General features: G+C 45.5%; 1 protein-coding gene across 2 annotated transcripts in view; it reads right to left on the minus strand.

The window, feature by feature from the left end:
* The window catches only part of HDAC4 (histone deacetylase 4), a 439152-nt gene that overhangs the window by 74863 nt on the left and 341237 nt on the right, over positions 1-23052 (minus strand). For both annotated transcript variants that reach the window (XM_024194087.3, XM_024194086.3), the window contains exons 12-14: positions 15381-15619; positions 8478-8735; positions 956-1142 (exon numbers count right to left, since the gene is read on the minus strand). In XM_024194087.3, coding sequence (XP_024049855.1) covers positions 956-1142; positions 8478-8735; positions 15381-15619 — 684 coding nt within the window. The remainder of the gene's footprint in view (positions 1-955; positions 1143-8477; positions 8736-15380; positions 15620-23052) is intronic.

Genomic DNA, 23052 nt, shown 5'->3' on the forward strand with positions numbered 1-23052 from the left:
TCTCTCTCTCTCTCACACACACACACACACAATACAACAGTGAAATTAAATTGTAAAAAATCTATTTAAAACCAATGTGTATCTCCTACGCAAAAATCCATTCAGTGCAGGAGGGTCAGGCCATCAGGTAACCTGACGGCTACCCTAACTTAAGACAAGTGGCTACCATATGCCATCTGTGAAGTGATCTGCCTCTGACATAGCATAGCCCCTTCCTGCTCCTTACACCAGGGAGGAGCAGGAGCTGATTGGCAGAGCTAGCTCCTATGCCAATGATACCACAGCTGAGAGTTTTCCCTATCCCTGGGAGGAATTCACAACAAGGCTGCTGCAGCCAGACCACAGCCTCTGTGTGACACTCAGAAGGTGCAAAAGGGCTTGAACTGGGGCAGAGAACATGGTCCAAAATCTGCTTGGAAGTAAATTAAGAATTCAGGCTAGAAGCGTTGCTTGGTACATCGTCCTTTATCAATCATGCTGTGCTTCTTCCTTCCTCACGTTCACATCAACCGCATGGTTTAGTCTGAATTGGCCTTGTTTCTGGGAATGTACAGTCATAACACTGCATCGCTTTCACTTTTTTTAGCTTAATTAAAATACACATATAGTATTCTCCCTCTATAGGATCTCTCCCTTTGGTGATGGAGGTTGTGGGGGGCAGGGCGGAATATGGTGTATAATGACTGACCCAGATTGTTCCATCCCCCACTTAGCCACAGAGCATGGGGTTAGCCAAAGCCAGAATAACATCCTGGCCTCCAACTGATAGTTGGGAATACACCAGGATTGGGGGTGGCTTTTTCACGGGAGGGCAATCCTTGCCTCCTCCAACAATGCGTTAGTGTCACCCATTCCACTTCTACGTGGTCAAGTGCTTTTTAAGGATTAAATGATAATGTACCCAAACAGAACTCTCAGCCACATCCAATCACCCTCCCAGGCCCTGAAACATTACCTGTTGTGAACCTTGGCTTAGTGGGTGGCTCCTGTACGGACATGGGGAAGGTGGCAGATGCAGGTGAGGACTGTGCACGAGACAGAGGCCGATGTCCTCCAAAAGACACTGGAATGCCAGCTGCCTCCATCGATGCCTGGTAGTTTCTCAGCTGGTGAATGCGTTGCTGCTCCAGTAGAAGGGCTTGCTGTTGGGGAGGATGGAAAGGAATATAAGGGGACGGTTCATGCAAATATCACAATAAAAAAAGGTTGGCATGGAATTTTAAAAACAATTTTGTTTGGAGTTTTGGTTTATTTCCTAGATACAGTGAACACACACACATACATTAAACATACATACGGAGGCGTGCTAAAATGAAGGCCTGATCCAAAGCCCAAGGAAACAGTGGAAAAGGTCCCATTAAATTCCATGAGCTCTGAATCAGGGACTTAGTACACACTCACTCACAATACAGAGTCTACGCACCCTTACACAGCTATTCAAGTACAGCTTTTAAAAAGCTCAAATTTGCTTTTGGATACAAACCCACACGCTGACTTTGCAGCCTTCCATGATTTATGTTTTTGCAACTCAAGACCACCACTCCCCTTCTGAATGTGCGTAATAGTCAAAACCTGCACAAGAGTTATCACCCAGAGGCCCTACATGTGACTGGATCAGGGCTGATGGCAGAATGTTCCCAATGGAGGACCCTTCACTAAATGGCTTTCCCATATTGATCCAAGGGTCAGGACCAAGACCGTGCCAAGCTCATATACTCGTGCGGACACCAAAAACAATTAAGACAAATTAACTGAAGGTGTTAAGTTAAATCACATTAAAACCCTGCATAGACTGTCTACTTTAGAAATAGAGAATTTAAGGTGAGTGTGACCTTCTGTATATCACAGGCCACCAGGACTACCCTGCACCCACACGCTAAACCCAATAACTGAAATTAAACCAAAGTATTACAGACATCAGAAGACTAAACTATTATGTGTCACATGCGGAGAATAGGGGGTACTGAGGTGTACCAGTGCCTGAGGCCCTTGCAATGGCAGGCAATTACACAAGATACACTCAGATGATCCCAGCAAGAAACCTGCAGAAAAGACAAAATTTACCCCAGGACCCCTGCCAAGCTGACCTAGGGGAAAAATTCCTTCCCAACCATACAGGGCATTGGGTGGGACAACGCTTTCAGTCCTGTGGGTTGGATGCCAGTTGTGGGGCACCTCTGCAGTCCACATACAGAAATACATGCTGTAGAACATGGTGTCCTCCATGCAGTGTAATCGTTCACGTACAGCATATGAGATTATGATGCGCAGAGGATGCCACTTTGCAGAGCAGGTTTGCTCGGGGGTGGGACGTGGGGTGTGTGTGGACGCTTTTGAGGGCCAGATCTGGCCCACTGGCTGCCAATTAGACCACTGTTAGTTAGACCCTGTGCATGTGAGCAAGAACCAGCCAGCAAGCACCTGAGGGAGAGAATGCTCGGTGCAACCTCAGAACACTGGCCTTTGTTCCCAAAGGGGATTAAGTAAAGTGAACTAAGACCATTTTACTTCTGAATGAGTGTGTCCACATGGGAGGTTAATAAGCTTTAAACTAATGCATTTTAACTTCACATCTTTAGTTAATTCCACTTAGCTTTTTGGAGTGTCCCCATATAGAAAAACGCTCAGTCTTCTATCTGAACTGTGAAGGACGTTTTCTTTTTAGGAAAAAGAACGAGGAGTACTTGTGGCACCTTAGAGACTAACAAATTTGAGCATAAGCTTTTGTGGGCTAAAACCCACTTCATCGGATGCATGGAGTGGAAAATACAGTAGGAAGATATATATACACAGAGGACATGAAAAAATGGGTGTTGCCATACTAACTATAACGAGGGTAATCAGTTAAGGTGGGCTATTAGCAGCAGGAGAAAAAAAAACCTTTGTAGTGATAATCAGGATGGCCCACTTCCAACAGTTGACAAGAAAGTGTGAGTAACAGTAGGGGAAAAAAATTAGCATGGGGAAATAGGTTTTACTTTGTATAATGACCCAGCCACTCCCAGTCTTTATTCAAGCCTAATTTAATGGTGTCAAGTTTGCAAATAATTCCAATTCTGCAGTTTCTTGTTGGAGTCTGTTTTTGAAGTTTTTTTGTTGGAGTATTGTGACTTTGAGGTCTGTAATCGAGTGATCAGAGAGGTTGAAGTGTTCTCCGACTGGTTTTTGAATGTTATAATTCTTGACGTCTGATTTGTGTCCATTTATTCTTTTGCGTAGAGACTGTCCGGTTTGGCCAATGTACATGGCAGAGGGGCATTGCTGGCACATGATGACATATATCACATTGGTAGATGTGCAGATGAACGAGCCTCTGATAGTGTGGCTGATGTGATTAGGTCCTATAATATGTGGACAGAATAGATATGTGGACAGAGTTGGCAACGGGCTTTGTTGCAAGGATAGGTTCCTGGGTTAGTGTTTTCGTTGTGTGGTTGCTGGTGAGTATTTGCTTCAGGTTGGGGGGGCTGTCTGTAAGCAAGGACTGGCCTGTCTCCCAAGATCTGTGAGAGTGGGGGATCGTCCTTCAGGATAGGTTGTAGATCCCTGATGGTGTGCTGGAGAGGTTTTAATTGGGGGCTGAAGGTGACAGCTAGTGGTGTTCTGTTACTTTCTTTGTTGGGCCTGTCCTGTAGTAGGTGACTTCTGGGTACTCTTCTGGCTCTGTCAATCTGTTTCTTCACTTCAGCAGGTGGGTATTGTAGTTGTAAGAATGCTTGATAGAGATCTTGTAGGTGTTTGCCTCTGTCTGAGAGGTTGGAGCAAATGTATCTTAGAGCTTGGCTGTAGACAATGGATCGTGTGGTGTGGTCTAGATGAAAGCTGGAGGCATGTAGGTAAGTATAGTGGTCAGTAGGTTTCCGGTATAGGGTGGTGTTTATATGACTATCGCTTATTAGCACTGTAGTGTCCAGGAAGTGGATCTCTTGTGTGGACTGGTCCAGGAGGAGGTTGATGGTGGGATGGAAATTGTTGAAATCATGGTGGAATTCCTCAAGGGCTTCTTTTCCCTGGGTCCAGATGATGAAGATGTCATTAATGTAGCTCAAGTAGAGTAGGGGCGTTAGGGGACGACAGTTTTCTTTTTAGGGTTGCTCGGGTAATTGTCTGAGATTAATACCTTATGTCTATATTTTTATTATGGCAGGGGGAAGCTGTAAATTTGGGAAGGATTCTTGCTGCAGCCAGTTGTTAGCAGCATGATGCTAAACGCTGCTTAAGTTTTATTAATGCAAATGTGCCCAAATGCTCAGGCAATAGGCTCATGTTTGTGTAAATCAAATAAATAATGGGCAACAGAAGCATGGCTGCAAACTGGATGCTTTTAGAACCATAAAACCTGGAGTGTGGCCATCTATCTACACCTTCCTCCTTTTTACTGCTGCAAGGACATGATGCCTTTGGGAGATATTTGAAGGTAATGATGTTGCAGCCACTTGATCCTCATTTGGCTCCCTGCTATTCGTAATGCACAGGTCTCGCAGCATTTCCACAAGGTCAACAAACTTCTGCTGTGCTAGTCCTACAGAGGAGGCTGGTTCCAGGGTCGAGGGCTCTGTGCCAAAAATACCCTGCCCCTTACCCCTTCAATCTGGGGCTGACAGCTTGACTTAAACAAAATCCTCAGCCTGCTAATATCTACTAATCAAAGATGTATTTGTTTACTTTAAGAGTCTCACTTTTTCTCTTATATAGGAGGAATAAAAGAGGCCCACAACTACAAATGTGCACTATATTTTGAATAGCTAATACAGATTCAAAACCAAGGTGAGGTGAACTGTAACAACACTTTCAACTGAGCTTTCACAGCATTTAGCTCCATTTTAGAGAGCACTAAGTGACTGCTTCCCCACACCACACCTACTGTTAGTGGGTATTCTATTACTGGATGCTTTTAGAACCATAAAACCTGGAGTGTGGCCATCTATCTACATACACAAACATACTTAAACAGCAACAGAGGGTCCTGTGGCACCTTTAAGCCACAGGACCCTCTGTTGCTTTTTACAGATTCAGACTAACTTGATACTTAAACAGCAATGCAGGTCAGGAGGACCATCCTGCATGCACCTTGCACAAGTTTTCCACTCCTATCCACTTTATGCAATGTTTATTAATATATGAATATGGGTTTTTTTCTGCCCTAGTATGGTGACACACTGAGAAGTTACTGCTATTTTCACAGATCATGGCTTTTTCTGTGGGCTGGACCATAAGACACATTTCTGGAGTTAGGAGGCAAAAGAGCATATATTTTATCTTTAAAAACCAAACTAGAACTATACAATGCCAGAAACACACACAGCCTCCTGATAAAAATCAGTGATTTACAACAAAGGTTACCATATTGCAGCAGAAAAGACAGGACCAGAGTCTCAACTGGTATAAAGCAGCATAGAATCACTGACTTCAATGGAGCTACACCAATTCTCACCAACTGAGAATCTGACCAGTTATATTAGCAAAGGACACAGAGAAGCAGAATTATGACAAGTGACCCCTGGCAGAGATGTCCAAGGTCTCGAGCATGGGCTTATGAAACACCTACTCTGTATACGTTCAAGGCCTAACATGATTCCAAACAAGTAAATGAACGCTGTTTAACAGTCACCTTTGGAATTCTAGGTATTCCTGTGCAGAAGTCACAGTTTATTTGCCTGTATTATTCACTGTTTACAAGGCTGATCTATTTAATGAAGGCATCTCAGGATCTTTTCCTAACAGTATTAAGTATTTTTCTGTTTTCTTGACTTTCTAGGTACAGATTAGATACAGTCAGGCACTTGTTTCCTTCATCTTTAATTCACAGACCTGGCCTACCAAGGGTATACAGATCCCAGTGCAAACGACTATATTAATTTATGTATCCTAATTGTATTGCATGCAACGAGCATCCTGTGAAGGCTGCTCTCCTTAACACTCAGGGCTGCTCCTATAGCTGGGGATCAGGATCCAAAGGAATACGTCTGTGCTGCCACCTGTGCTGGCTGCATGGAGGGGAGGTAGCATAGGAGCAGTTTTAGCACAAATATCACCTGAAGATTCCTTCAATTAGAAGGAATTCTCCAGCAGCCAGATTCCCGAGCTTTAAGCTTGTTCTGTGCTGTCAGAGTAGTGCAAACCAGTCACAGTACACTGGAGACTCGAGAGGCAAGTATCCACTGTGATAAGGCAGGAATTCCACTTTATTTTCTAAAGAAATGACATTTGTTTCCTAGGGTTGGCAAACTGTCCTTTAGTGGACAAGTCACGTGTTGATAGCATGGCGGGGGTGTAGAAGGCTGCCCTACAGTGTCTGAAACTGGCAAAAGCAGGGGCATGGACATTAGAAATAATCACTATTTTCTTTCTTCCTAAATGCAGGTCCAATTTGCATACTTTCAACCAACCTAATAAACCTGGAACGATGTGTACTGTGTCCCTGTGTATAAGTCATTACAAGAAATATACAGTTTTGCCCTGATGCTTCGTTTCCCCCCAGCAATCCAGCCACACTTCCTGTATGCAACGTCTGCAGATGACTTGGTATGCTGGCCAGCAAACGTCTCTTGGTGAAAAGTGCTGTGTTCCAGCTGAATCCCAAAGGACATGGAAATGTTTCCAAAGGTTGCATCATGCTGCAATTACAGCTAACGTTATTTTCCACAGGCAATGGGGATTCACCAGTTTGTAACATACCTCTCAGTTGCTTTAGGTAAAGCCCATGGAAGTCAATGAAAAAACTCTTATTGACTTAAATGTACTTTGGATCAGGTCCTAATTGCATTGTCTTGCGGCAGTGCCTCCCCTCACCCCCTGCTTGTACCAAAGCACGTAATACTATAGTCATAAAATGCAAGTGCTGTCATCTCTGTGGACCATACATTGGCGCACTGCTGTCGTTATTCCTCTTCTAATGAGGTTCAATATACAGCTGTGTAATGATATCCGTAGCCCTTCTATCTTCTAAGCATATTTAGAGATGGCAATATGACGCTTATTGATATATTATTTAATTTCTATAATTCTAAGGATAAGTACTTCATTATTCTTTGCTTATTAAACTTATTAGATGATTGGGTTAATTTTAGAAGTGTTTTCATGTAATTAATCGACCTGGACTTCAAATGTATACTAATTATAAATACTCTATGCTTCACACATATTTGCCCCTTTAAAATCAATAATAATTGTACAGTAAAAGCTTTGTTATCCAGCATGTTGGGAGAATGGGGGTGCCAGTCAGTGAAAAATTCCAGGTAATTAAGTTTTATGCTTACCAATGGAATACCAATTTTCAAAGAATTAAAATTCAACAACATGAATAAAGTATAAAATAGTATACAGGTACTCACCAATCCAGTAGTTGTACTGCATTGCAGAGTGGTTGGTTTCTTGAAGCACTTAGGTGTATACAAGTAAAGTTTTCTATACAGTAGATTATCTTATGACACTACATATCACTATGGGTGGCGCATGACATACACCCAGATCACTAAAAATACACTTAACACTAAAACTATACTGAACATAATTTAATCTTTTTTTGATGATTCAGAAGGCACTTCAGGATCTTGCAGTGATCAGGGTCGTCATTATCAACATCAGTTATCACTGTAGATGTAGACTGGGTAGGAGATTGGGCTGAATCTGTCTGTAATGACCCTATGACACACCCTGGAAGCTGCTTTTTTTGAATAAATCCCTGATACCAGCTTGCTTACTTGTCTTCTGCCTCTTTTGCATAAAAGTAGAGTGCAGAATGTGCAATTGCATAATGTGCTGGGCAGTATACTAGTCCTGGTTACTAGATTGAAGATTTGTATTGGGAGATATCAGAAATGCTGGTTAATAGATCTTTCTGGTTGATAAAGCGCCGGATAACACAGCTTTTACTGTTATAATTTGAAGCATATCACTGAATACAGTACCAAGTTACAGTGTGTACAGCAAAATGATGGTAACACTGCTACCCAGCATGCAGTTGGCTCAGTCCTCAAAGTGGATCAGACCATCGTATGGTACCGCCAGGGCTTCAGTCCTCTGCCCACTGCTGCTCTGTCTCACTTTGAAGGGGATCTGGCAGCCTCTCTGCTGCGTCCAGCATGCAGCTCTCTGTGCTGTGGGGTTTTCCCAGGCAGTTGTGCCCTTCACATTACTGGGGACATTTTGGCATGCTGGCAAACATTTAAAAAAGCAGCAGCTCAGCACTACTTCTGCCTCCACCAAAAGGAAGATAGTCTATATGTCTCTCATTGAAACGCCCTGCGTAGCTATGCTAGCATGCACTGCCCTTCTAGCTATTTCATTATTACTGATATTAATCTGTATTACTATCTCTGCGAACTTATCTCAAATACCTCACCTTTACATAGCCACAAAACAGGTACAGAGCAGACGGCGGCAGCAGAAGCTTACCAACAGTACAATGCCAGTCTGCTTCCATCATACTTCAAAAGACCACTTTGTATGCACATTGTCACTCTGTTGTACCTTACCTGACGGAATAGCAGCTCCTGTTCAGCTTGCCTCTGCCCTGGCTCTAGTTCTGGTGGTGGCTCTGTTTCCTCTTCATCACTCTCAATGGGCTCTTGCTTCACCTGCACCATATTGGCCAACCCTTGCACCTCCTTTTGGCTTGAGACTCGGTCACTGTATGGCTCCTCCAAAAGTGCTTGGTGTTCTCGTAACTCCTCTTCCGTCTCCTCAGGGTGGCTTTCATGCTGGCGGGCTGGCTCATTCGCTTTTGGTATCATCTGAAAACATCCCAGAGGTTAACTGATAAATAAAGTGTAACACATCAGAGTTAAAGCTGACTGTGCTCTCAACTAAAGAATCAACTTAATGAAAGCAAAATAAAAAGTGACTTAGCATTTCTTACAAACTAGCTCCAAAACAAAAGGATAATTATAGTAAAGAGAAAGAGACTGGGTTAGCCTATTAATCTCTTATCAGGGAAACATGTCCTAAGTAACAATGATCCTCTTATTTTGTTGTTTGATTTTTCTCTCATGAAATTGGAATCCCCTAAAGCCTGTATGCTTTGCAGGGCTGCTCCACTTCATTCAACGTCTGCAAGGAAACAACCATTTGGCAGTAAAAACCCAGAAGCAAACGAGTGACAGATTTGTTCTCATCTGGGTTTCCTGTTTGCCAAGCCTCTTTCTGACATACCCATAAATTGCATCTTACAAAATCAGATGCCTTCCCCCTGGTTCCCAATGAAGCTGAAGTCGAGTATTTTAGTTGCTATGGGAGAGAAAAGTTGCGCTTGGTGATTTGTACCACAACTACAAAAATAAACACCAAGATTAGTGCTGCCCTGCACTTAGTAAAGTGCTCCTAGTAAGCTTGTTTCCTCCAGCGGTCACACTCACTTTGCAACCTCAGATCCCAAGTGTTTGGGAGTCCATGTGACTGTGACCCCAAGAGCCCCTCCGTACCAACTGGCAAAGGGTTTCCTGTTCTGTCAGCAACTCCTACTGCTCCTGACAAACTCACTACACCCAACACATTGCTGTCACAGAATCTATCTATGAAGTATATCATCTGAGGTATCAAATAGAAGCTGGTGACACACGAGTCACTAATATCACTGTGACGTTTATGTACTAACACTACATGAGGAATTATATATACATATTAATTCATTAATTAATTAATAATAATAATAATAATAATAATGATAAGGCTTTAAAGTCTGTAACCAAACACAGGGAGAAACAGGTTTCTTCCAGTCCAGAGGTAAAGTAGTTATCTCTATGGTAGGCAGATAAAGCATTGTGAGACAAAAACAATGGGAGTTATATTGGCATGCAAAGTCAATAGGGAAAACAAGTTGATGGGGGTAGGTGAGAAAAGTGAGCACAATATGGTGGCAGTACACCACCATAGCATTTCAAAGGTCACCTTTGCATTTCAAAGGTCTACTGGACTACAACAAGGGGTGCAAGGAGAAAACCATTTCATTGAGGATGCTATTGGCAGAGAGTGGTGATTCATGAAGGAATGGATCCTGGATTGACTGAAAACTAACAAGCTCTGCAAAAAGACTTCAAGGGTGAGAAACTGCTTTAGACAAGGGTTGTAGCCTATTAGGTCAAGTCTTAGCGCTGGTCTACACTGGAAATTTACACTGACAGAGCTACTTTTCTCAGGAATGTAAAAAATCCACACCTCTAGCAGTGTAGTTAAGCCAGTCTGAGGGCAGGTCTTCACTACGGGGGGGAGGGTCGATTTAAGATACGCAAATTCAGCTACGCGAATAGTGTAGCTGAATTTGACGTATCGGAGCCGACTTACCCCGCTGTGCGGACGGCGGCAAAATCGACCTCCGCGGCTCCCCGTCGACGGCGCTTACTCCCACCTCTGCTGGTGGAGTAAGAGCATCGATTCGGGGATTGATTGTCGCGTCCCGACGAGACGCGATAATTCGATCCCTGAGAGATCGATTTCTACCCGCCGATTCAGGTGGGTAGTGTAGACCTAGCCTAAGGCTAGGTCTACACTACAGCCTATGTTGGCAAAACGTAGGTCACCCAGTGGCGTGAATATTCCACCCCCCTAAGCAACATGAGTTACACTGTCATAAGCATTCATGTACACAGAGCTATGTCAGCAGGAGAACTCCTCCCTCTTGAGGTGCTGGGGGGTGGGGTATTATCCTTATTATGCAGATGGGAACTGGGGGGGTCTGGGTGCAGGAGGTGAGGCTCGATGGGATGGGGGTTCCGAGTGTGGGGGGGTGAGGCTCAGTGGGGGAGGCCCAGATGCACGGGGGTTTGGTGAACAGGGGGAGCAGCTCCCTGTACAGTGACCCCTCCCCATACCTGGAACCCCCCAACCAAACACCCCGCATCAGGAGCCCCCTGCACCCAGAACCCCTCTACCAAGCCCTCTGAACCTTCACCCCACCGAGCCTCACCCCCTGCATTGGGAGCCCCCTACACCCAGAACCCCACTGAGCCCCAACCAGCTGCACCCTGACCCACCAAGCCCCACTCCTCCAGCTCCCATCCACCCCCACCGAGCCCTAATCACCTTCACCTGAACTCCCCCACCGAGTCCCTGTGCATCCAGTTTCCCCCCACCCCATACCAAGACTCCCCACCAAGCTGCCCACACCCAGATTGCGCCACACAGAACCCTGGTACTCGAGGGAATTCTGCACCAAAAAATTAAAAAAAAATTAAATTCTGCATATTTTATTTGTTCAAAATAGCACAGTAACACCATAAAAATATAATCATACCATTTTCAATTATTTTGGTAATTTATTTCAAAATACTCATCAGCAAATAATTGAAAATGGTGTGATTATATTGTCTTATTTTGACAAATAAAATATGCAGAATTTTTAAATACTGTGCGCAGAATTTTTAATTTTTTGGCACAGAATTCTTTCAGGAGTAGCATATGCATAAGGTGGGTGAATTAAAATTGCACAGTGAACTTTATTTCTGGCATTTCCTACCTTCTGAATGCTTGACTTTGCAACCTTAATGTTCTTTTAATGTACGTTTGTGTGTGTAATTTCCTAAGTTTAAAAAAAACCCTGAAAAAACAAATTCCATCATGGGGCATCATATTGATGCCTCCAGGTGTCACCAGCAGGGTTGGAACCTTTAGATTCACCACAAAGACCTCTGCCACTTGAGCTAACGGGGTAACTGATAGCAGCGAAAGGCTCTCATCCAATATGTGGATCAGCACAAGAGGGGGATCAGACAGGCAGTTTGCCAGTGGGCTTCAGATACTTCCTGATGGTGAAGGAATAGTAAGATTAAGGAATCCTGGGTTCCATTCTAGGCTCTGGAAGGGAGTGAGCTCTAGTGGGTACAGATTCTTCTGCCCATCTCCCTCCCAATCAGCCCTTATCCCAATTCTGTCTCTTTCCCACTCCTGGCTCTTTCTCCCAGTCCCACTTTCCTTTTGCCCACCCAGACCAAGTTTCCACCCCACCTGCTTCTCAACCCAGTTCCAGTCTCCATGCCTGGCCAGTCCTAGATCCTTGCTCCAGGCTTCTTGTCTGAACTGTCTCCCCCACTCATCCCATCCCAGCTCCATGCACCAAGCCTACCAGCTCCTTATCCCAGTCAACCCCTTCCCTGGCTCCTTGTCCTAGTCTCTTTGATGACCACATTCCAGTTCTCCCCCACACCACAAGCTCCTTGTCAGATATGTTTCCTTCCCCTGCACACTGGTTTCTAGTCCTAGTCTCTTTGTCTAGCCAGTCACAGTCTCCTCACAGCTCCCCATTCGAGCTCAGTGTTTTCCTGTCCCAACAGGCTCCTAGTCCATCCTCTGCCCTTGTGTGTCTCACCAGCTGTTTCCAGATTTCTCGCCCAATCAGTCTCCGACTCCTTATCCAGCAAGTCTACTTTCTCCCTGACACCCCTTCAGTCCCAGTCTCACCAGACTTCTTGCCTCAAGCTATTCTTTTCCCTTTCCCCAGCCCAGCTTTTGTCTCCTCTGCATTTCCTGCTCCTCTCTGCTTGGGAACCCCAGGGGTTCACTGAGATCACAGCAGAGACAGGCTCTCAGTTCCAGCGCTCTCAGTTCCAGCACTCAGCACCACCCTGGTTCTGAGCAGTCATTACAGGGAGAGCATGGTTTTGCTCCTGTATCTCTGGAATGGAGCATTCACAGTCATTCTGTGGGGCAGACGGAATCATTGCTTCACCATATGTAGGAGCTGTGAGGAGATGGTGCATGCTCAGCTGCTCTGTGGGGATAGCACATGTTCAGTCAGTGCTAGGAGCTGTGAGGGATGGCATGTTCTCAGCTGGGATGGCACATGCATAGGCCGGTCATCACTAGGAGCTGTGAGGACTGAAACTTCGGAGATTTGAGCAACTAAACTCTAGGGATGGCAAAAAGCACGTCCGTGACACAGAAGCCACCTTGCATTCAAATTTCAAGTCCCTGCTCCAAAGGATGTGGAGGACTAGAAATTTTAAAAAATTCTGGCAACATTTTTTTTTTTTTAACATCGGCAACACATGTTTTTCCCCCCAGCCTTGTTCTCAGAAAAGTTTGAACTATTTTGGCAGAAATTTTCCAAAAAATTCAGCCTGAGGCAGACATCTGACATGGAAAATTTAAAAGCAAATGGTAAAAGTTTGGCAAAACCACAAGCAACTGAAAACAGAGTGCCATGAGCCCTGCCTATGATTAAAAGACAATAATACATTACGTGATTTTTAGTTATGCTGCTACGCTACATAGAAGGACCCTAAAATATCTGAACGTTTTGAGAATAATTTTTCCATGTACGCATTTGGATGTTATCCCATGGAATAAAACTGCCACACACACAATATGTTAAAGCATTTTAACTCATTACTTTAACAAGTAAAACAAATGGAAATTGTCCTCATTCAGCTATGGTTTTTTTTTTCCCTCCCCCTTTTTCCATGGACATGACACATCACAATTTTAACTAGGTCTGAGTTCAGGCTACTGAAAGAGGCATCAGTCTGCACAATATCACACACACACTTCAAACTCCTGGGAGGTCTAAATGAAAGCCTCAAAGAGTTCAGTAGGTACGTCACAGTGAAGTCTTTGGACACTTACAAGTTTTGGCAAGGGAAGTCTTAAAAAACTAAACAAACAAGCCACTGAAGTGCAGTTTACTTACTAACAAAGAAACTGAACCTACTGCCTGCTTCCAGCAATCCTGATTTTGAACTTCACTACACAAAGCATGTTTAGAGTGAGGTAAGGGAAATCTCCATAGCAACAGCAGCTCCACACCACATCAATATGCTAGCCTGAATGAAGTCCAGGGCTGGCACATGCATAGCCTAGTGGCAAATATCCAGAAGTACAAGATTGACGTCAGTAGCTTGTGTAATCATCCCGACTTAGCTTTATTCTATAAACAAAGTGTTTGGGGGGTTTTCTTCCTTTAAATTGTGACTCTCTCTTTTACTGGAAAGATTTTATATGGGCCACCACTCAAGCAGGCTAATCCAGCTTCTAGTAGTTCTATTTTCTCATATAACTGGAACAGTGAAAATATTTGGAGAAACGTTCACCCGAAATGGAACCACAGCACTCTGAAAAGCAAACCGGCAGTCTGAGTTTTCTTTCAGAATCTGTCAGTGTGGGGGGATTTTTTAAGAAACCACAACTGGGGCTCCTTGAGAATTTTTTTTTTTTTTTAAATACTAGCACAAGTATGCTGATTAGAACAGAACTAAAAATAATTATAAACATTTTTGATCTATTCCCCACTCGGAGCAGCTTTCTTTTTATTGTAATGACTAACAGCTGACTTTACCTTCCAAAGAAGTGGGGCAGATTAGCAGCTGGGGTAAACTGCCATAGCTCCAGTTACATCAGCTGCGATCTTCCCCCATGTGTTTAAAGGACAAGTTTTAAATTCAGATTCTATCCTCACTTATGTGAACCATTTTGTCTTTGAAGAAACATACCTGCACAACAAGTTGAAATAACCTCTTCTTTGCTACAGATAATCTATCTCTACACCATAATCTATTTGACCTGCAAAGCGAATGCAATATTTGTGTACTGATGAACAGCTTTGTGCAACACACGTATACTTATCTGCTGTTCTCCAGGTGCTTCATGGAAAGTGCGAAAATACTTAAACACAGATAGCACTTTCCAGCTTCAAAGCACTTTATAACTATTAACTAATTAATACTCACAAAGCCTCTTTGGGCTAGGAGAAGTCCCCATTTTCAGATGGGGAAATGGAGGCAGAGAAGATAAAATGATGTGTCCAACGGCATGGGAGGGTCGGCATTGGAGCTGGGAATGGAAGTCAGGAATTCCTGGCTCCCATTCAAGTGCTCTGTCTCATTACTCTCTCTCTCAGAAGATTATCCTGGTGAGCAAACTTTAAATAAATCTGAACATCCTCTTGAGTAGAAACACCCCTTCCCCAATTAATCTTTAGTTCATCATCAATGGACTCTTTTACTTTACTTTTATTTTATTACACCGCTTTACACTACACTCTTCCTCCTCCTTCAAGCAAAATATATGTACAATATATCCATTTCCCCCTACATTCCTTGAGAGCATTGTATGCTCTCCTCTCTAAAACTGGATAAGATGCTGATGTGGAAGGCACCATAAAGAGTTTTGAAAATATGATTGGAAAACCAGTAGCTTAAAATGTACTTCCTTTCCCAGCATCTGCCTCAGAGGTATCATTTCTTACCTAGATGATGATATGAATAAACCACTGTATGTAACCCAATATTTTTCACAAAATTATGAAAAAGAGATCTAAGGATGAAGAGCAACTGATTATATTGTTAGAGGCCATACATATTACAGTGAGAGAAACCATTAAGTAGGAACGTTAGCTAAAGGCTGCATTAAAATTGCATGAGCAAGAAAGCATTTACAATCAGTGTGCCTACCTTGTTAATGTGAAGTTGCTGTTGCTGGAATTGCTGTTTGTGTTTCTCCAGGAACTGTTGATGCTGTTGCTGGATCACTAACTGCTGGAGGGCCTGGGCATTCTGGGGAAGGGGAGCAGACTGCGTGCGCCCCAAGGGGCGGTGTTGCCGGAGTTTGTGTATTGAGGGGGAGACCCGATCTGCACCAACCAGAGACTGTGCATGGAGGGGCAGTGGCCCCAAGCCTGAAAGATACCAGTCTGAAGATAATATGGAGGAAAAAACAGCAGAGAAGAAAAAAGGAAGAAAGGAAGGGAGAAAATGGCTATTGAGTACTCCGATGGTGACAATAATATACATATTGTTAAAACCAACCACCTTGTCATATTTGCAGCTGAAGTATCATCCCTTAAAAAGTAAACAAGAACAGAAAGTAAACAGTTACCATTAGAAAAAAGAATGTTTGAAATACTCCTGTGATATATGTATACATTTTAGCGCTTCCAGGGAATTTATACCAGGTCTGGGAATTAACAGTGAGATATGAAGTCTTATCTCTAGATCGCTGTTTGAGTTAAGATCATGTTGCTGGAATCTACAAGGAGTTAAAATCTGATAGCTGAACTATGTGAAACGACAGTTTTAAGCCTAGTTCCAAGTGAAAAAGTGTCATCACAATACATCACAACTGGTATCTGCTCACTCTTTTGGGCACTCTCAGTAGAAACACTAGGGATAGAAGAGGCATAGAGATGGAACTACCTTCTCACCCCAGATCAGGGTTACACACACTGGGGAAGCTTGCATTGCCACTGCTGTGCTGAACCTACTCTATAGAATAAACTGGAGATGACAACTTCCAGTATGGTAAACCCAGCACTTTCCAGGAGCATTAAATACAATGGTTGCCCTGTCAATCTAGCCAATTCTGCCTCTGATAAATAAATATGGTCACCTCAGTATTTTGTATACTTGGAACATGGAATGCAGTGAATATTGAGTTAACATTATATAGTTAACTAAGGCAAAAATTTTAGGAGGTGGGGAAGATGTTTAAAATACATATTTATAGTTTTTAGTTTAAACTAATATTTAGCGGTAATAGTGCTGATGAAATTAATGCCAGGATTTCCTGGTAAATATTATTTAAGGTTATATAAAAATCTTGGAATTCATCAGCATTTTGGACAGCTTCATGCTATTCTGCATTACTTATGGACTTGCAGTTGCTAAATCATTCCCCTGAAGCATTTCAAGAATATGAGAACTATAAAAACCTAGTACCATTACTGCAGTTAGGACAAAAAAGTGAATTACTATGGGGCAGGCTGGCATGGTTAAACATGTACAGGGATTTCCATTGTCATGCCATGTATTCATACACACCTTCATGAAATAGTCACCTTTTTGGGTGGAAACGTTCACACTTGGTTTTTGCCCAACAGGGAATGTTTTTGGAAGATATTAGCAAAATTCTTTCAGTTATTTTCTTATGAGAAGGGGAAAATATACACACATTTATACTGTAAAATATCTAAGGACACTTGTTAAAAAACTACATCAAAAACAGCCTAAGTATAAAACTTGAAATAAACATAGTCTGAACAGAGGACCAATGCCTTTGTTTTGTTTTATTTTAAATGCTGCTGCTTTTGATGCAACACCAACATAACCATTTGAAAACTGAATACTGAGCATGGGCAGTAGAAAAATGTAGACACAGCTCCTAGGGGCACAAAGAATGCCCTTAACACAGTACACCATCACAGTGCCTGGACTCCATCAGCCCATCCTTCACTCTTTCCCCTGTGCTTACTGCTTGCTCTGGCCTCTTCTTCACTCCTCTCCCTCACCGATCTTTCACTCCCAGACTCAGCAGAGGGCCTCACTGGAGAACACTCTACTGCTAACTTCCTTTGTCTTTTAACTCAGTGGTTTCAACGAGTGGTCCCCCCTCTAAGATTTTCAGGAGGATTCAAACCTCCTTTCGGAAGTTTTTAGGGGTCCGCAAATGGAAAAAGGTTGAAAACCACTGTTTTAAATCAAGGACGATCCAGGCTTAAAAAGTCATGCCGATGAGAGCTGCAGCAGTATGGCATGGGGAAGAGGCGCTCAAGTTGGGTAAGTCGCAGGCTATGTAGGACTTTATAAGGAAAACACTACACTGTAAATTCCACTCGAAATCTAACAGGCACTGGTGTCCTGCACTGCCAGTGACCAACACAGAGCAGGCTGCTGCCTCTGGCACCAACTGATGCTTCTGGGTCCGCTTGCCTGTGCAGAGAGGAGAACGTGATCCCCCTAATGACTCAGAGGGATTCTGCTCCTTCTGCTACCTGGAAGGGATTGCAGGGAGCATAGTCTCAGGGTACGTCTATACTTACCCGCTGGTTCGGCGGCAAGCAATCGATCTAATGGGATCGATTTATCGCGTCTTGTCTAGTCGTGATAAATCGATCCTGGAAGTGCTCGCCGTCGACACCGGTAATCCTGCTCCGCGAGAGGAGTAGGCGGAGTCGACGGGGGAGCCTGCCTGCCGCGTGTGGACCCGCGGTAAGTACCTTTAAGTTCGAACTAAGATACTTCGACTTCAGCTACGTTATTCACGTAGTTGAAGTTGCGTATCTTAGTTCGAACTGGGGGCTTAGTGTGGACCAGCCCTTAGAGTCACGTGCAGACACAGCAGGCCTAGCAGCCAGTCTGAAAGGGGCTTTGGAAGCTTTTGCAAACTCAGTTTTGGCTTGCTGGGTATTGCGGTGCTGCTCCTGAACAATGGCTGAGAAGGAATGCTGTGATCTTTGGTGACCTCTTTGTTGCTGTGGAGGGGAGAGGAAGGGTGTGGCTGGGAGAAGGAGGGAGATCTAGCAGCTTCAAAGAAAACCCTGTCCACCACATTGGAGACTTTCCCCCAGTTCCAAAGGGGAACAATTTATTTTGCTATGCTCTGGTAGAGCACAGGACAGACTTTTCTTCTGGCCAAGAAGATGTGTCATTTTTGAATGGTGGTCAAGCCACCAGCAAGGAAGAGAGTCATAGCAGCACTTCAGAAAAACTGAACAAAACTAAAATCAAGCAAAAATTGGAGCCAATTGATTAAAAATGTCTTGAGTCCAAACTGCAGCAAAGTTAAGGAACTCTGGAGGGAGAAATGAGAGGGTTCCCTTTCCTCCTACTCTGTAGCAGATGGTGTCCTATCTCCTGCAGAATTCTGGGAACTGAACAGATTGGACAGCTGGTCAGTGGAAACAGCTCAGCCTGCCCCGAGAGCAGCAAGGTCTATTGAAGGCCCATTGTTACAATCGACACACCTGCCTGAGAAAAAGAATTGCCAAGTACTTAGAACCAAAACCTCCTGCTGAGCTGCTCAAGACAGAGAAGGGGCTGGGGAAAGGATATGCGGAAAAGGAGAAAACATTAACGCCAAAATAGGAAACCACCTGTTTGTTCTACACGGGTAGAATATCAAGGACGTACCAATATAGCAACAGTACATTCTAATTTAGAATTCTGTGTTCCGATGTTGATAATCATAAAAAAGTACATTAAGCTTCATAAAACATGTATACATTACTAAATCTCATTAAATTGATTCCCTCCGAAGCACTAGGCAAATCACTGGGCTGGTCTACACTGGGGGGTGGGGGCGGGGTGTCGATGTAAGATATGCAACTTCAGCTACGGGAATAGCATAGCTGAAGTCGACGTATCTTATTTCAACTTACCTCCTGTCCTCACAGCGCGGGATCGACGGCTGTGGCTCCCCCATCGACTCCGCTACCGCTGCACGCCCCGGTGGAGTTCCGGAGTCGACGGGAGAGCGTTCAAGGATTGATATATCGCATCTAGACTAGACGCGATATATCAATCCCCGATAGATCGATCGCTACCCGCCGATCTGGCGGGTAGTCTGGACGTTCCCACTATCTCTGCCTCAGCTTCCCCACACATAAAGGTTTATTATCCTGACACACTGGGAGTTATGGGGATTAGAATGTAGAACACTGTCTATAAGGGGCCAAATCCCGAGACTTCGATGTGAGGTACTGATGATCAGCACCCGTAAGGATTTTGCTTTTCAAATTTAAGCGTCATCCAAGATATAAAAACCAAAGTTTCTCAGCAATTTAAGTACCACTGAATGCTTTCTTGCATCTTCCACCTTAGCCCGATATTGGAAAGCATAGACCAGAAACATAATTCAGAGGTGGCCACTGCTTAATATTTACTCTTCTTAGAGCAAATATGTGTCTCCAATCAACTACCAACAACTGGATAATTTTGAGAGTACAACACAAGGCCCAGATTCAAAGCGATTATGGATAGTTTTTGAAATCTTAATAATGAATATGAAACACCACTGATTTATTATCTTTTGAAATTTAACAGATTTAGTTACAATTGAAAGACAAAACGGTTACTCACTTTCTCGTAACTGTTGTTCTTTGAGAGGTGTTGTTGACGTCCACTCCAATCAGGTGTGTGCACGCGCACGTGCACGGAGGCCGGAAGATTTTTCCCCTAGCAGCATCTGTCGGGTCGGCCTGGGCGCCCCCTGAAGTCGCGCTTTCATGGCGCTCAACATAGAGCAATGTGATGCGTTGGGATGAAACAGGCTGACCTTTCATCCTGTCTGCCACTGCCATGAACAATTGGACTGATTTTCTGAATGGTTTCGTTCTCTCGATGTAAAAGGACAGTGCCCTGCGGACATCCAGAGAGTGGAGTGTCTACTCCCTGCCGCTGGAATGAGGCTTAGGGTAGAAAACCAGGAGGAAGATGTCCTGGTTGATGTGAAACTGCGACACTACCTTCGGGAGGAAAGCCGGGTGAGGCCTGAGCTGCACCTTGTCCTTATAGAACACGGAGGTTCTGATGTTAAGGCCCTGAGCTCAGACACCCTCCTGGCTGAGGTTATCGCTACGAGAAAAGCCACCTTGTAAGAGAGGTAGAGCAGGGAGCATGTTGCTAAAGGCTCAAAGGGGGGCCCCCATGAGCCTAGAAAGGACCAAGTTGAGGTCCCAGGCAGGGACCAGCTGACAGACGTGAGGGTATAACCTGTCGAGCCCCTTTAGAAATAGGCTGACCATGGGGTTAGCAAATACCGAGCGGCCCTGCACACCCTCCTGCTTCAGCTGGCGGAGGTAGTCCAGAATGTGCGGCACTGAAGCTAGCGTCGGGGACGAATGGTGCTGCACCGACCAGATTGAAAATCTCTTCCACTTGGCAAGGTATGTGGCTCTCGTAGAGGGTTTCCTACTGCCAAGGAGGACCTGTCTAATCTGGTCTGAACAGGAAAGCACCAACGGATTTAACCATGGAGCTTCCACGCCATGAGATGGAGCAACTGGAGGTTCAGGTGTTGGAGACGTCCGTGATCTTGTGTGAGAAGGTCCGGGGAGAGCGGCAAGGTAATCAGGGCTCCCACGGACATGTCTAGGAGGGATGTGTACCAGTGCTGATGGGGCCAGGCCAGTGCTATCAGTATGACCCGAGCTCGATCTCTGCGGATCTTGAGCAGCACCTTGTGAACGAGCGGTATGGGTGGAAAGGCATACAGGAGAGAAGCCCTTGGAAGCCCTGTCTCTCACGCTGGTTAACAGCGTCCACAACGAGAGAGTCAAGGGGTGGGTGGGAGTATAAATGTTCGAACCCTCTGGAGGGCATGAAATAACACCTCTCATTGTGCTTGGCAGTGGGCGGCAAGGAAGCTGGGGTCTGCCACAGGGTCTTGGTGGTGTCCACAATGGTTTTAATGAGTGGTAGGGCAATATAGGAAGGTCCTGAGGGGGCGAGGATGTCCACCATGGGATCAGCCTCCTCGGCCTTAATGCCCAGACCCTGAGCAGCCCTGCGCAGCAACTGCTGCAGCAGCCTGTTGTCCTCGACCACCAGGGCTACGGCTGTACCTGTCAATGCTTCATCAGGTGACGATGAAGAGGAAGCGCTTATAAGGAGCGGATGCTCCCTGCCATCCACCCCAGGGGGTCCCTCGGGGCAGCGTCGGTGCCAATGGTGCGCTTGATGTTGCTGGGGCTGCAGACACCGAACCCAGTGTTGGCGCCGCCAACAGTATGATGGGAGGAACCGTCGATGGAGCTGGTGCCGATCCCCTTGTCTGCGCCGACGAAGACGGTGGGCCCATCGCCATCATCGGTGCCTGCGCCATAGTCAACTTCAACAATGGTGCTGGCGTGGAAGTCTGGCGTGTCAGCAGTGCCAAGGTTGGTGCCGAATCTGGTACCGCTGTCAGAGGCGTTGATGTGTGGGCAGGCGCCGAGGGAAGCTGCGTAGCTAATGGTGGGATGAAGGTGGCTGAGGCTACAGAAGACACCGTGGAACGGTGATGTTGGGTCCCTCCCTGGCCTTGGTGAAAGGCCCAGGGGGCCCAGAAGGGCCACTGTGGTGGATTCTGCTACTGCGGAGGCCACGCCTGGGGCTCCCTCCTGTCTCTCCCGGACCTCGATCTACGGCTCCTACTTCTCCTGGAGCGATAGGAGTCGGACTCTGACTCCGAGGTCTCCGAGACTGAAGACCACAGAGGTGCCAAGCCTCGGTGCCTCGAGAATCGAGAGCTTGGGAGCAGGTAGGCTCTCTGTCCGCGTGGGCCAATGCTGAGGGACATGGAGAGGGGGAGAGCTTGGACATCATAGCTGGCTTCCCTCTTGATTGCTCCGGGGAGTGAGGTGGGTCCACTGGCACTGGAGGTTCTTCCCTCCTTGGGGGCAAAAACGGCGCCGTAAGCTGCAGGAGGTCCCAGGCGGCTTGGTAAGCCTTCAGCGTCGACGGGAGCTGGAGCTGCTGTGTAGGGACCGGCAACCGTGGGGGGCCCCGGACTCAACTGCCTCGCCTGGGCAGGAGTGGACGCGGCCCCAGTAGGGGATCCGGAGCTGTGGCCTGCCTGGAGTCTCACTTGTCTGGATTTAGCTGGAGGTGAGTGACTGTCTGGCTTCTTTTTCTTCTGAGGCACCAGTGAGTGGGATCGGTGCCTGCTCTCAACCAGGCCTTGTGAGGTGTCATGTCGGTGTCGAGCGTCCCGGGACGAGTCCTTTCTCGGTGCTGAGCTTGACAACGGTGCCGAGGCACTCTGCGTCGAAGACGACGCGTTAGGAGCCGGGTCTATTGAGCCCAGGTCGGAGTTGGGGCATAGAGCTGCCTCCATGAGGATCACCTTAAGACGCTCTTCCCTTTGTTTAAGAGTTCTAGGGCGGAACTCATGGCAGATCTTACAGCCATCCTTTTGGTGATCCTCCCCTAGGCACCATAAACACGAGGCGTGTGGATCGCTGCTTGGCTTGTGCTTCGCGCAGGCCACACAGTTTTTAAAACCCAGGGAGGCGGAATGGGGGAGAACCCCCAACAACTCTATACTAAGAACTCTAATACTAATAATGGATACTAAGGTGATTATATACAGGTAACTATAGAACGCGCTTGCTAAGCAAGGGCTATGGGAAGTTCCAGCCAACCGTCACTGGCAGTAAGAAGGAACTGAGGGGGTGGCGGATTGGCAGGGCTCTATATTGAGCGCCATGAAGGGACGCCCAGGCCGACCTGACCGATGCTGCTAGGGGGAAAATCTTCTGGCCACTGTGCACGTGCACACACCTGATTGGAATGGACATGAACAACACCTCTCGAAGAAGAAGAATTATTATTATTATTAGACAGACTGTGCTTTTCATATTACATTTTA

This window comes from Terrapene carolina, unplaced genomic scaffold (genome assembly GCF_002925995.2).
Source record: "Terrapene carolina triunguis isolate 2854851 unplaced genomic scaffold, T_m_triunguis-2.0 Scaffold173, whole genome shotgun sequence".
Taxonomy (NCBI): domain Eukaryota; kingdom Metazoa; phylum Chordata; order Testudines; family Emydidae; genus Terrapene; species Terrapene triunguis.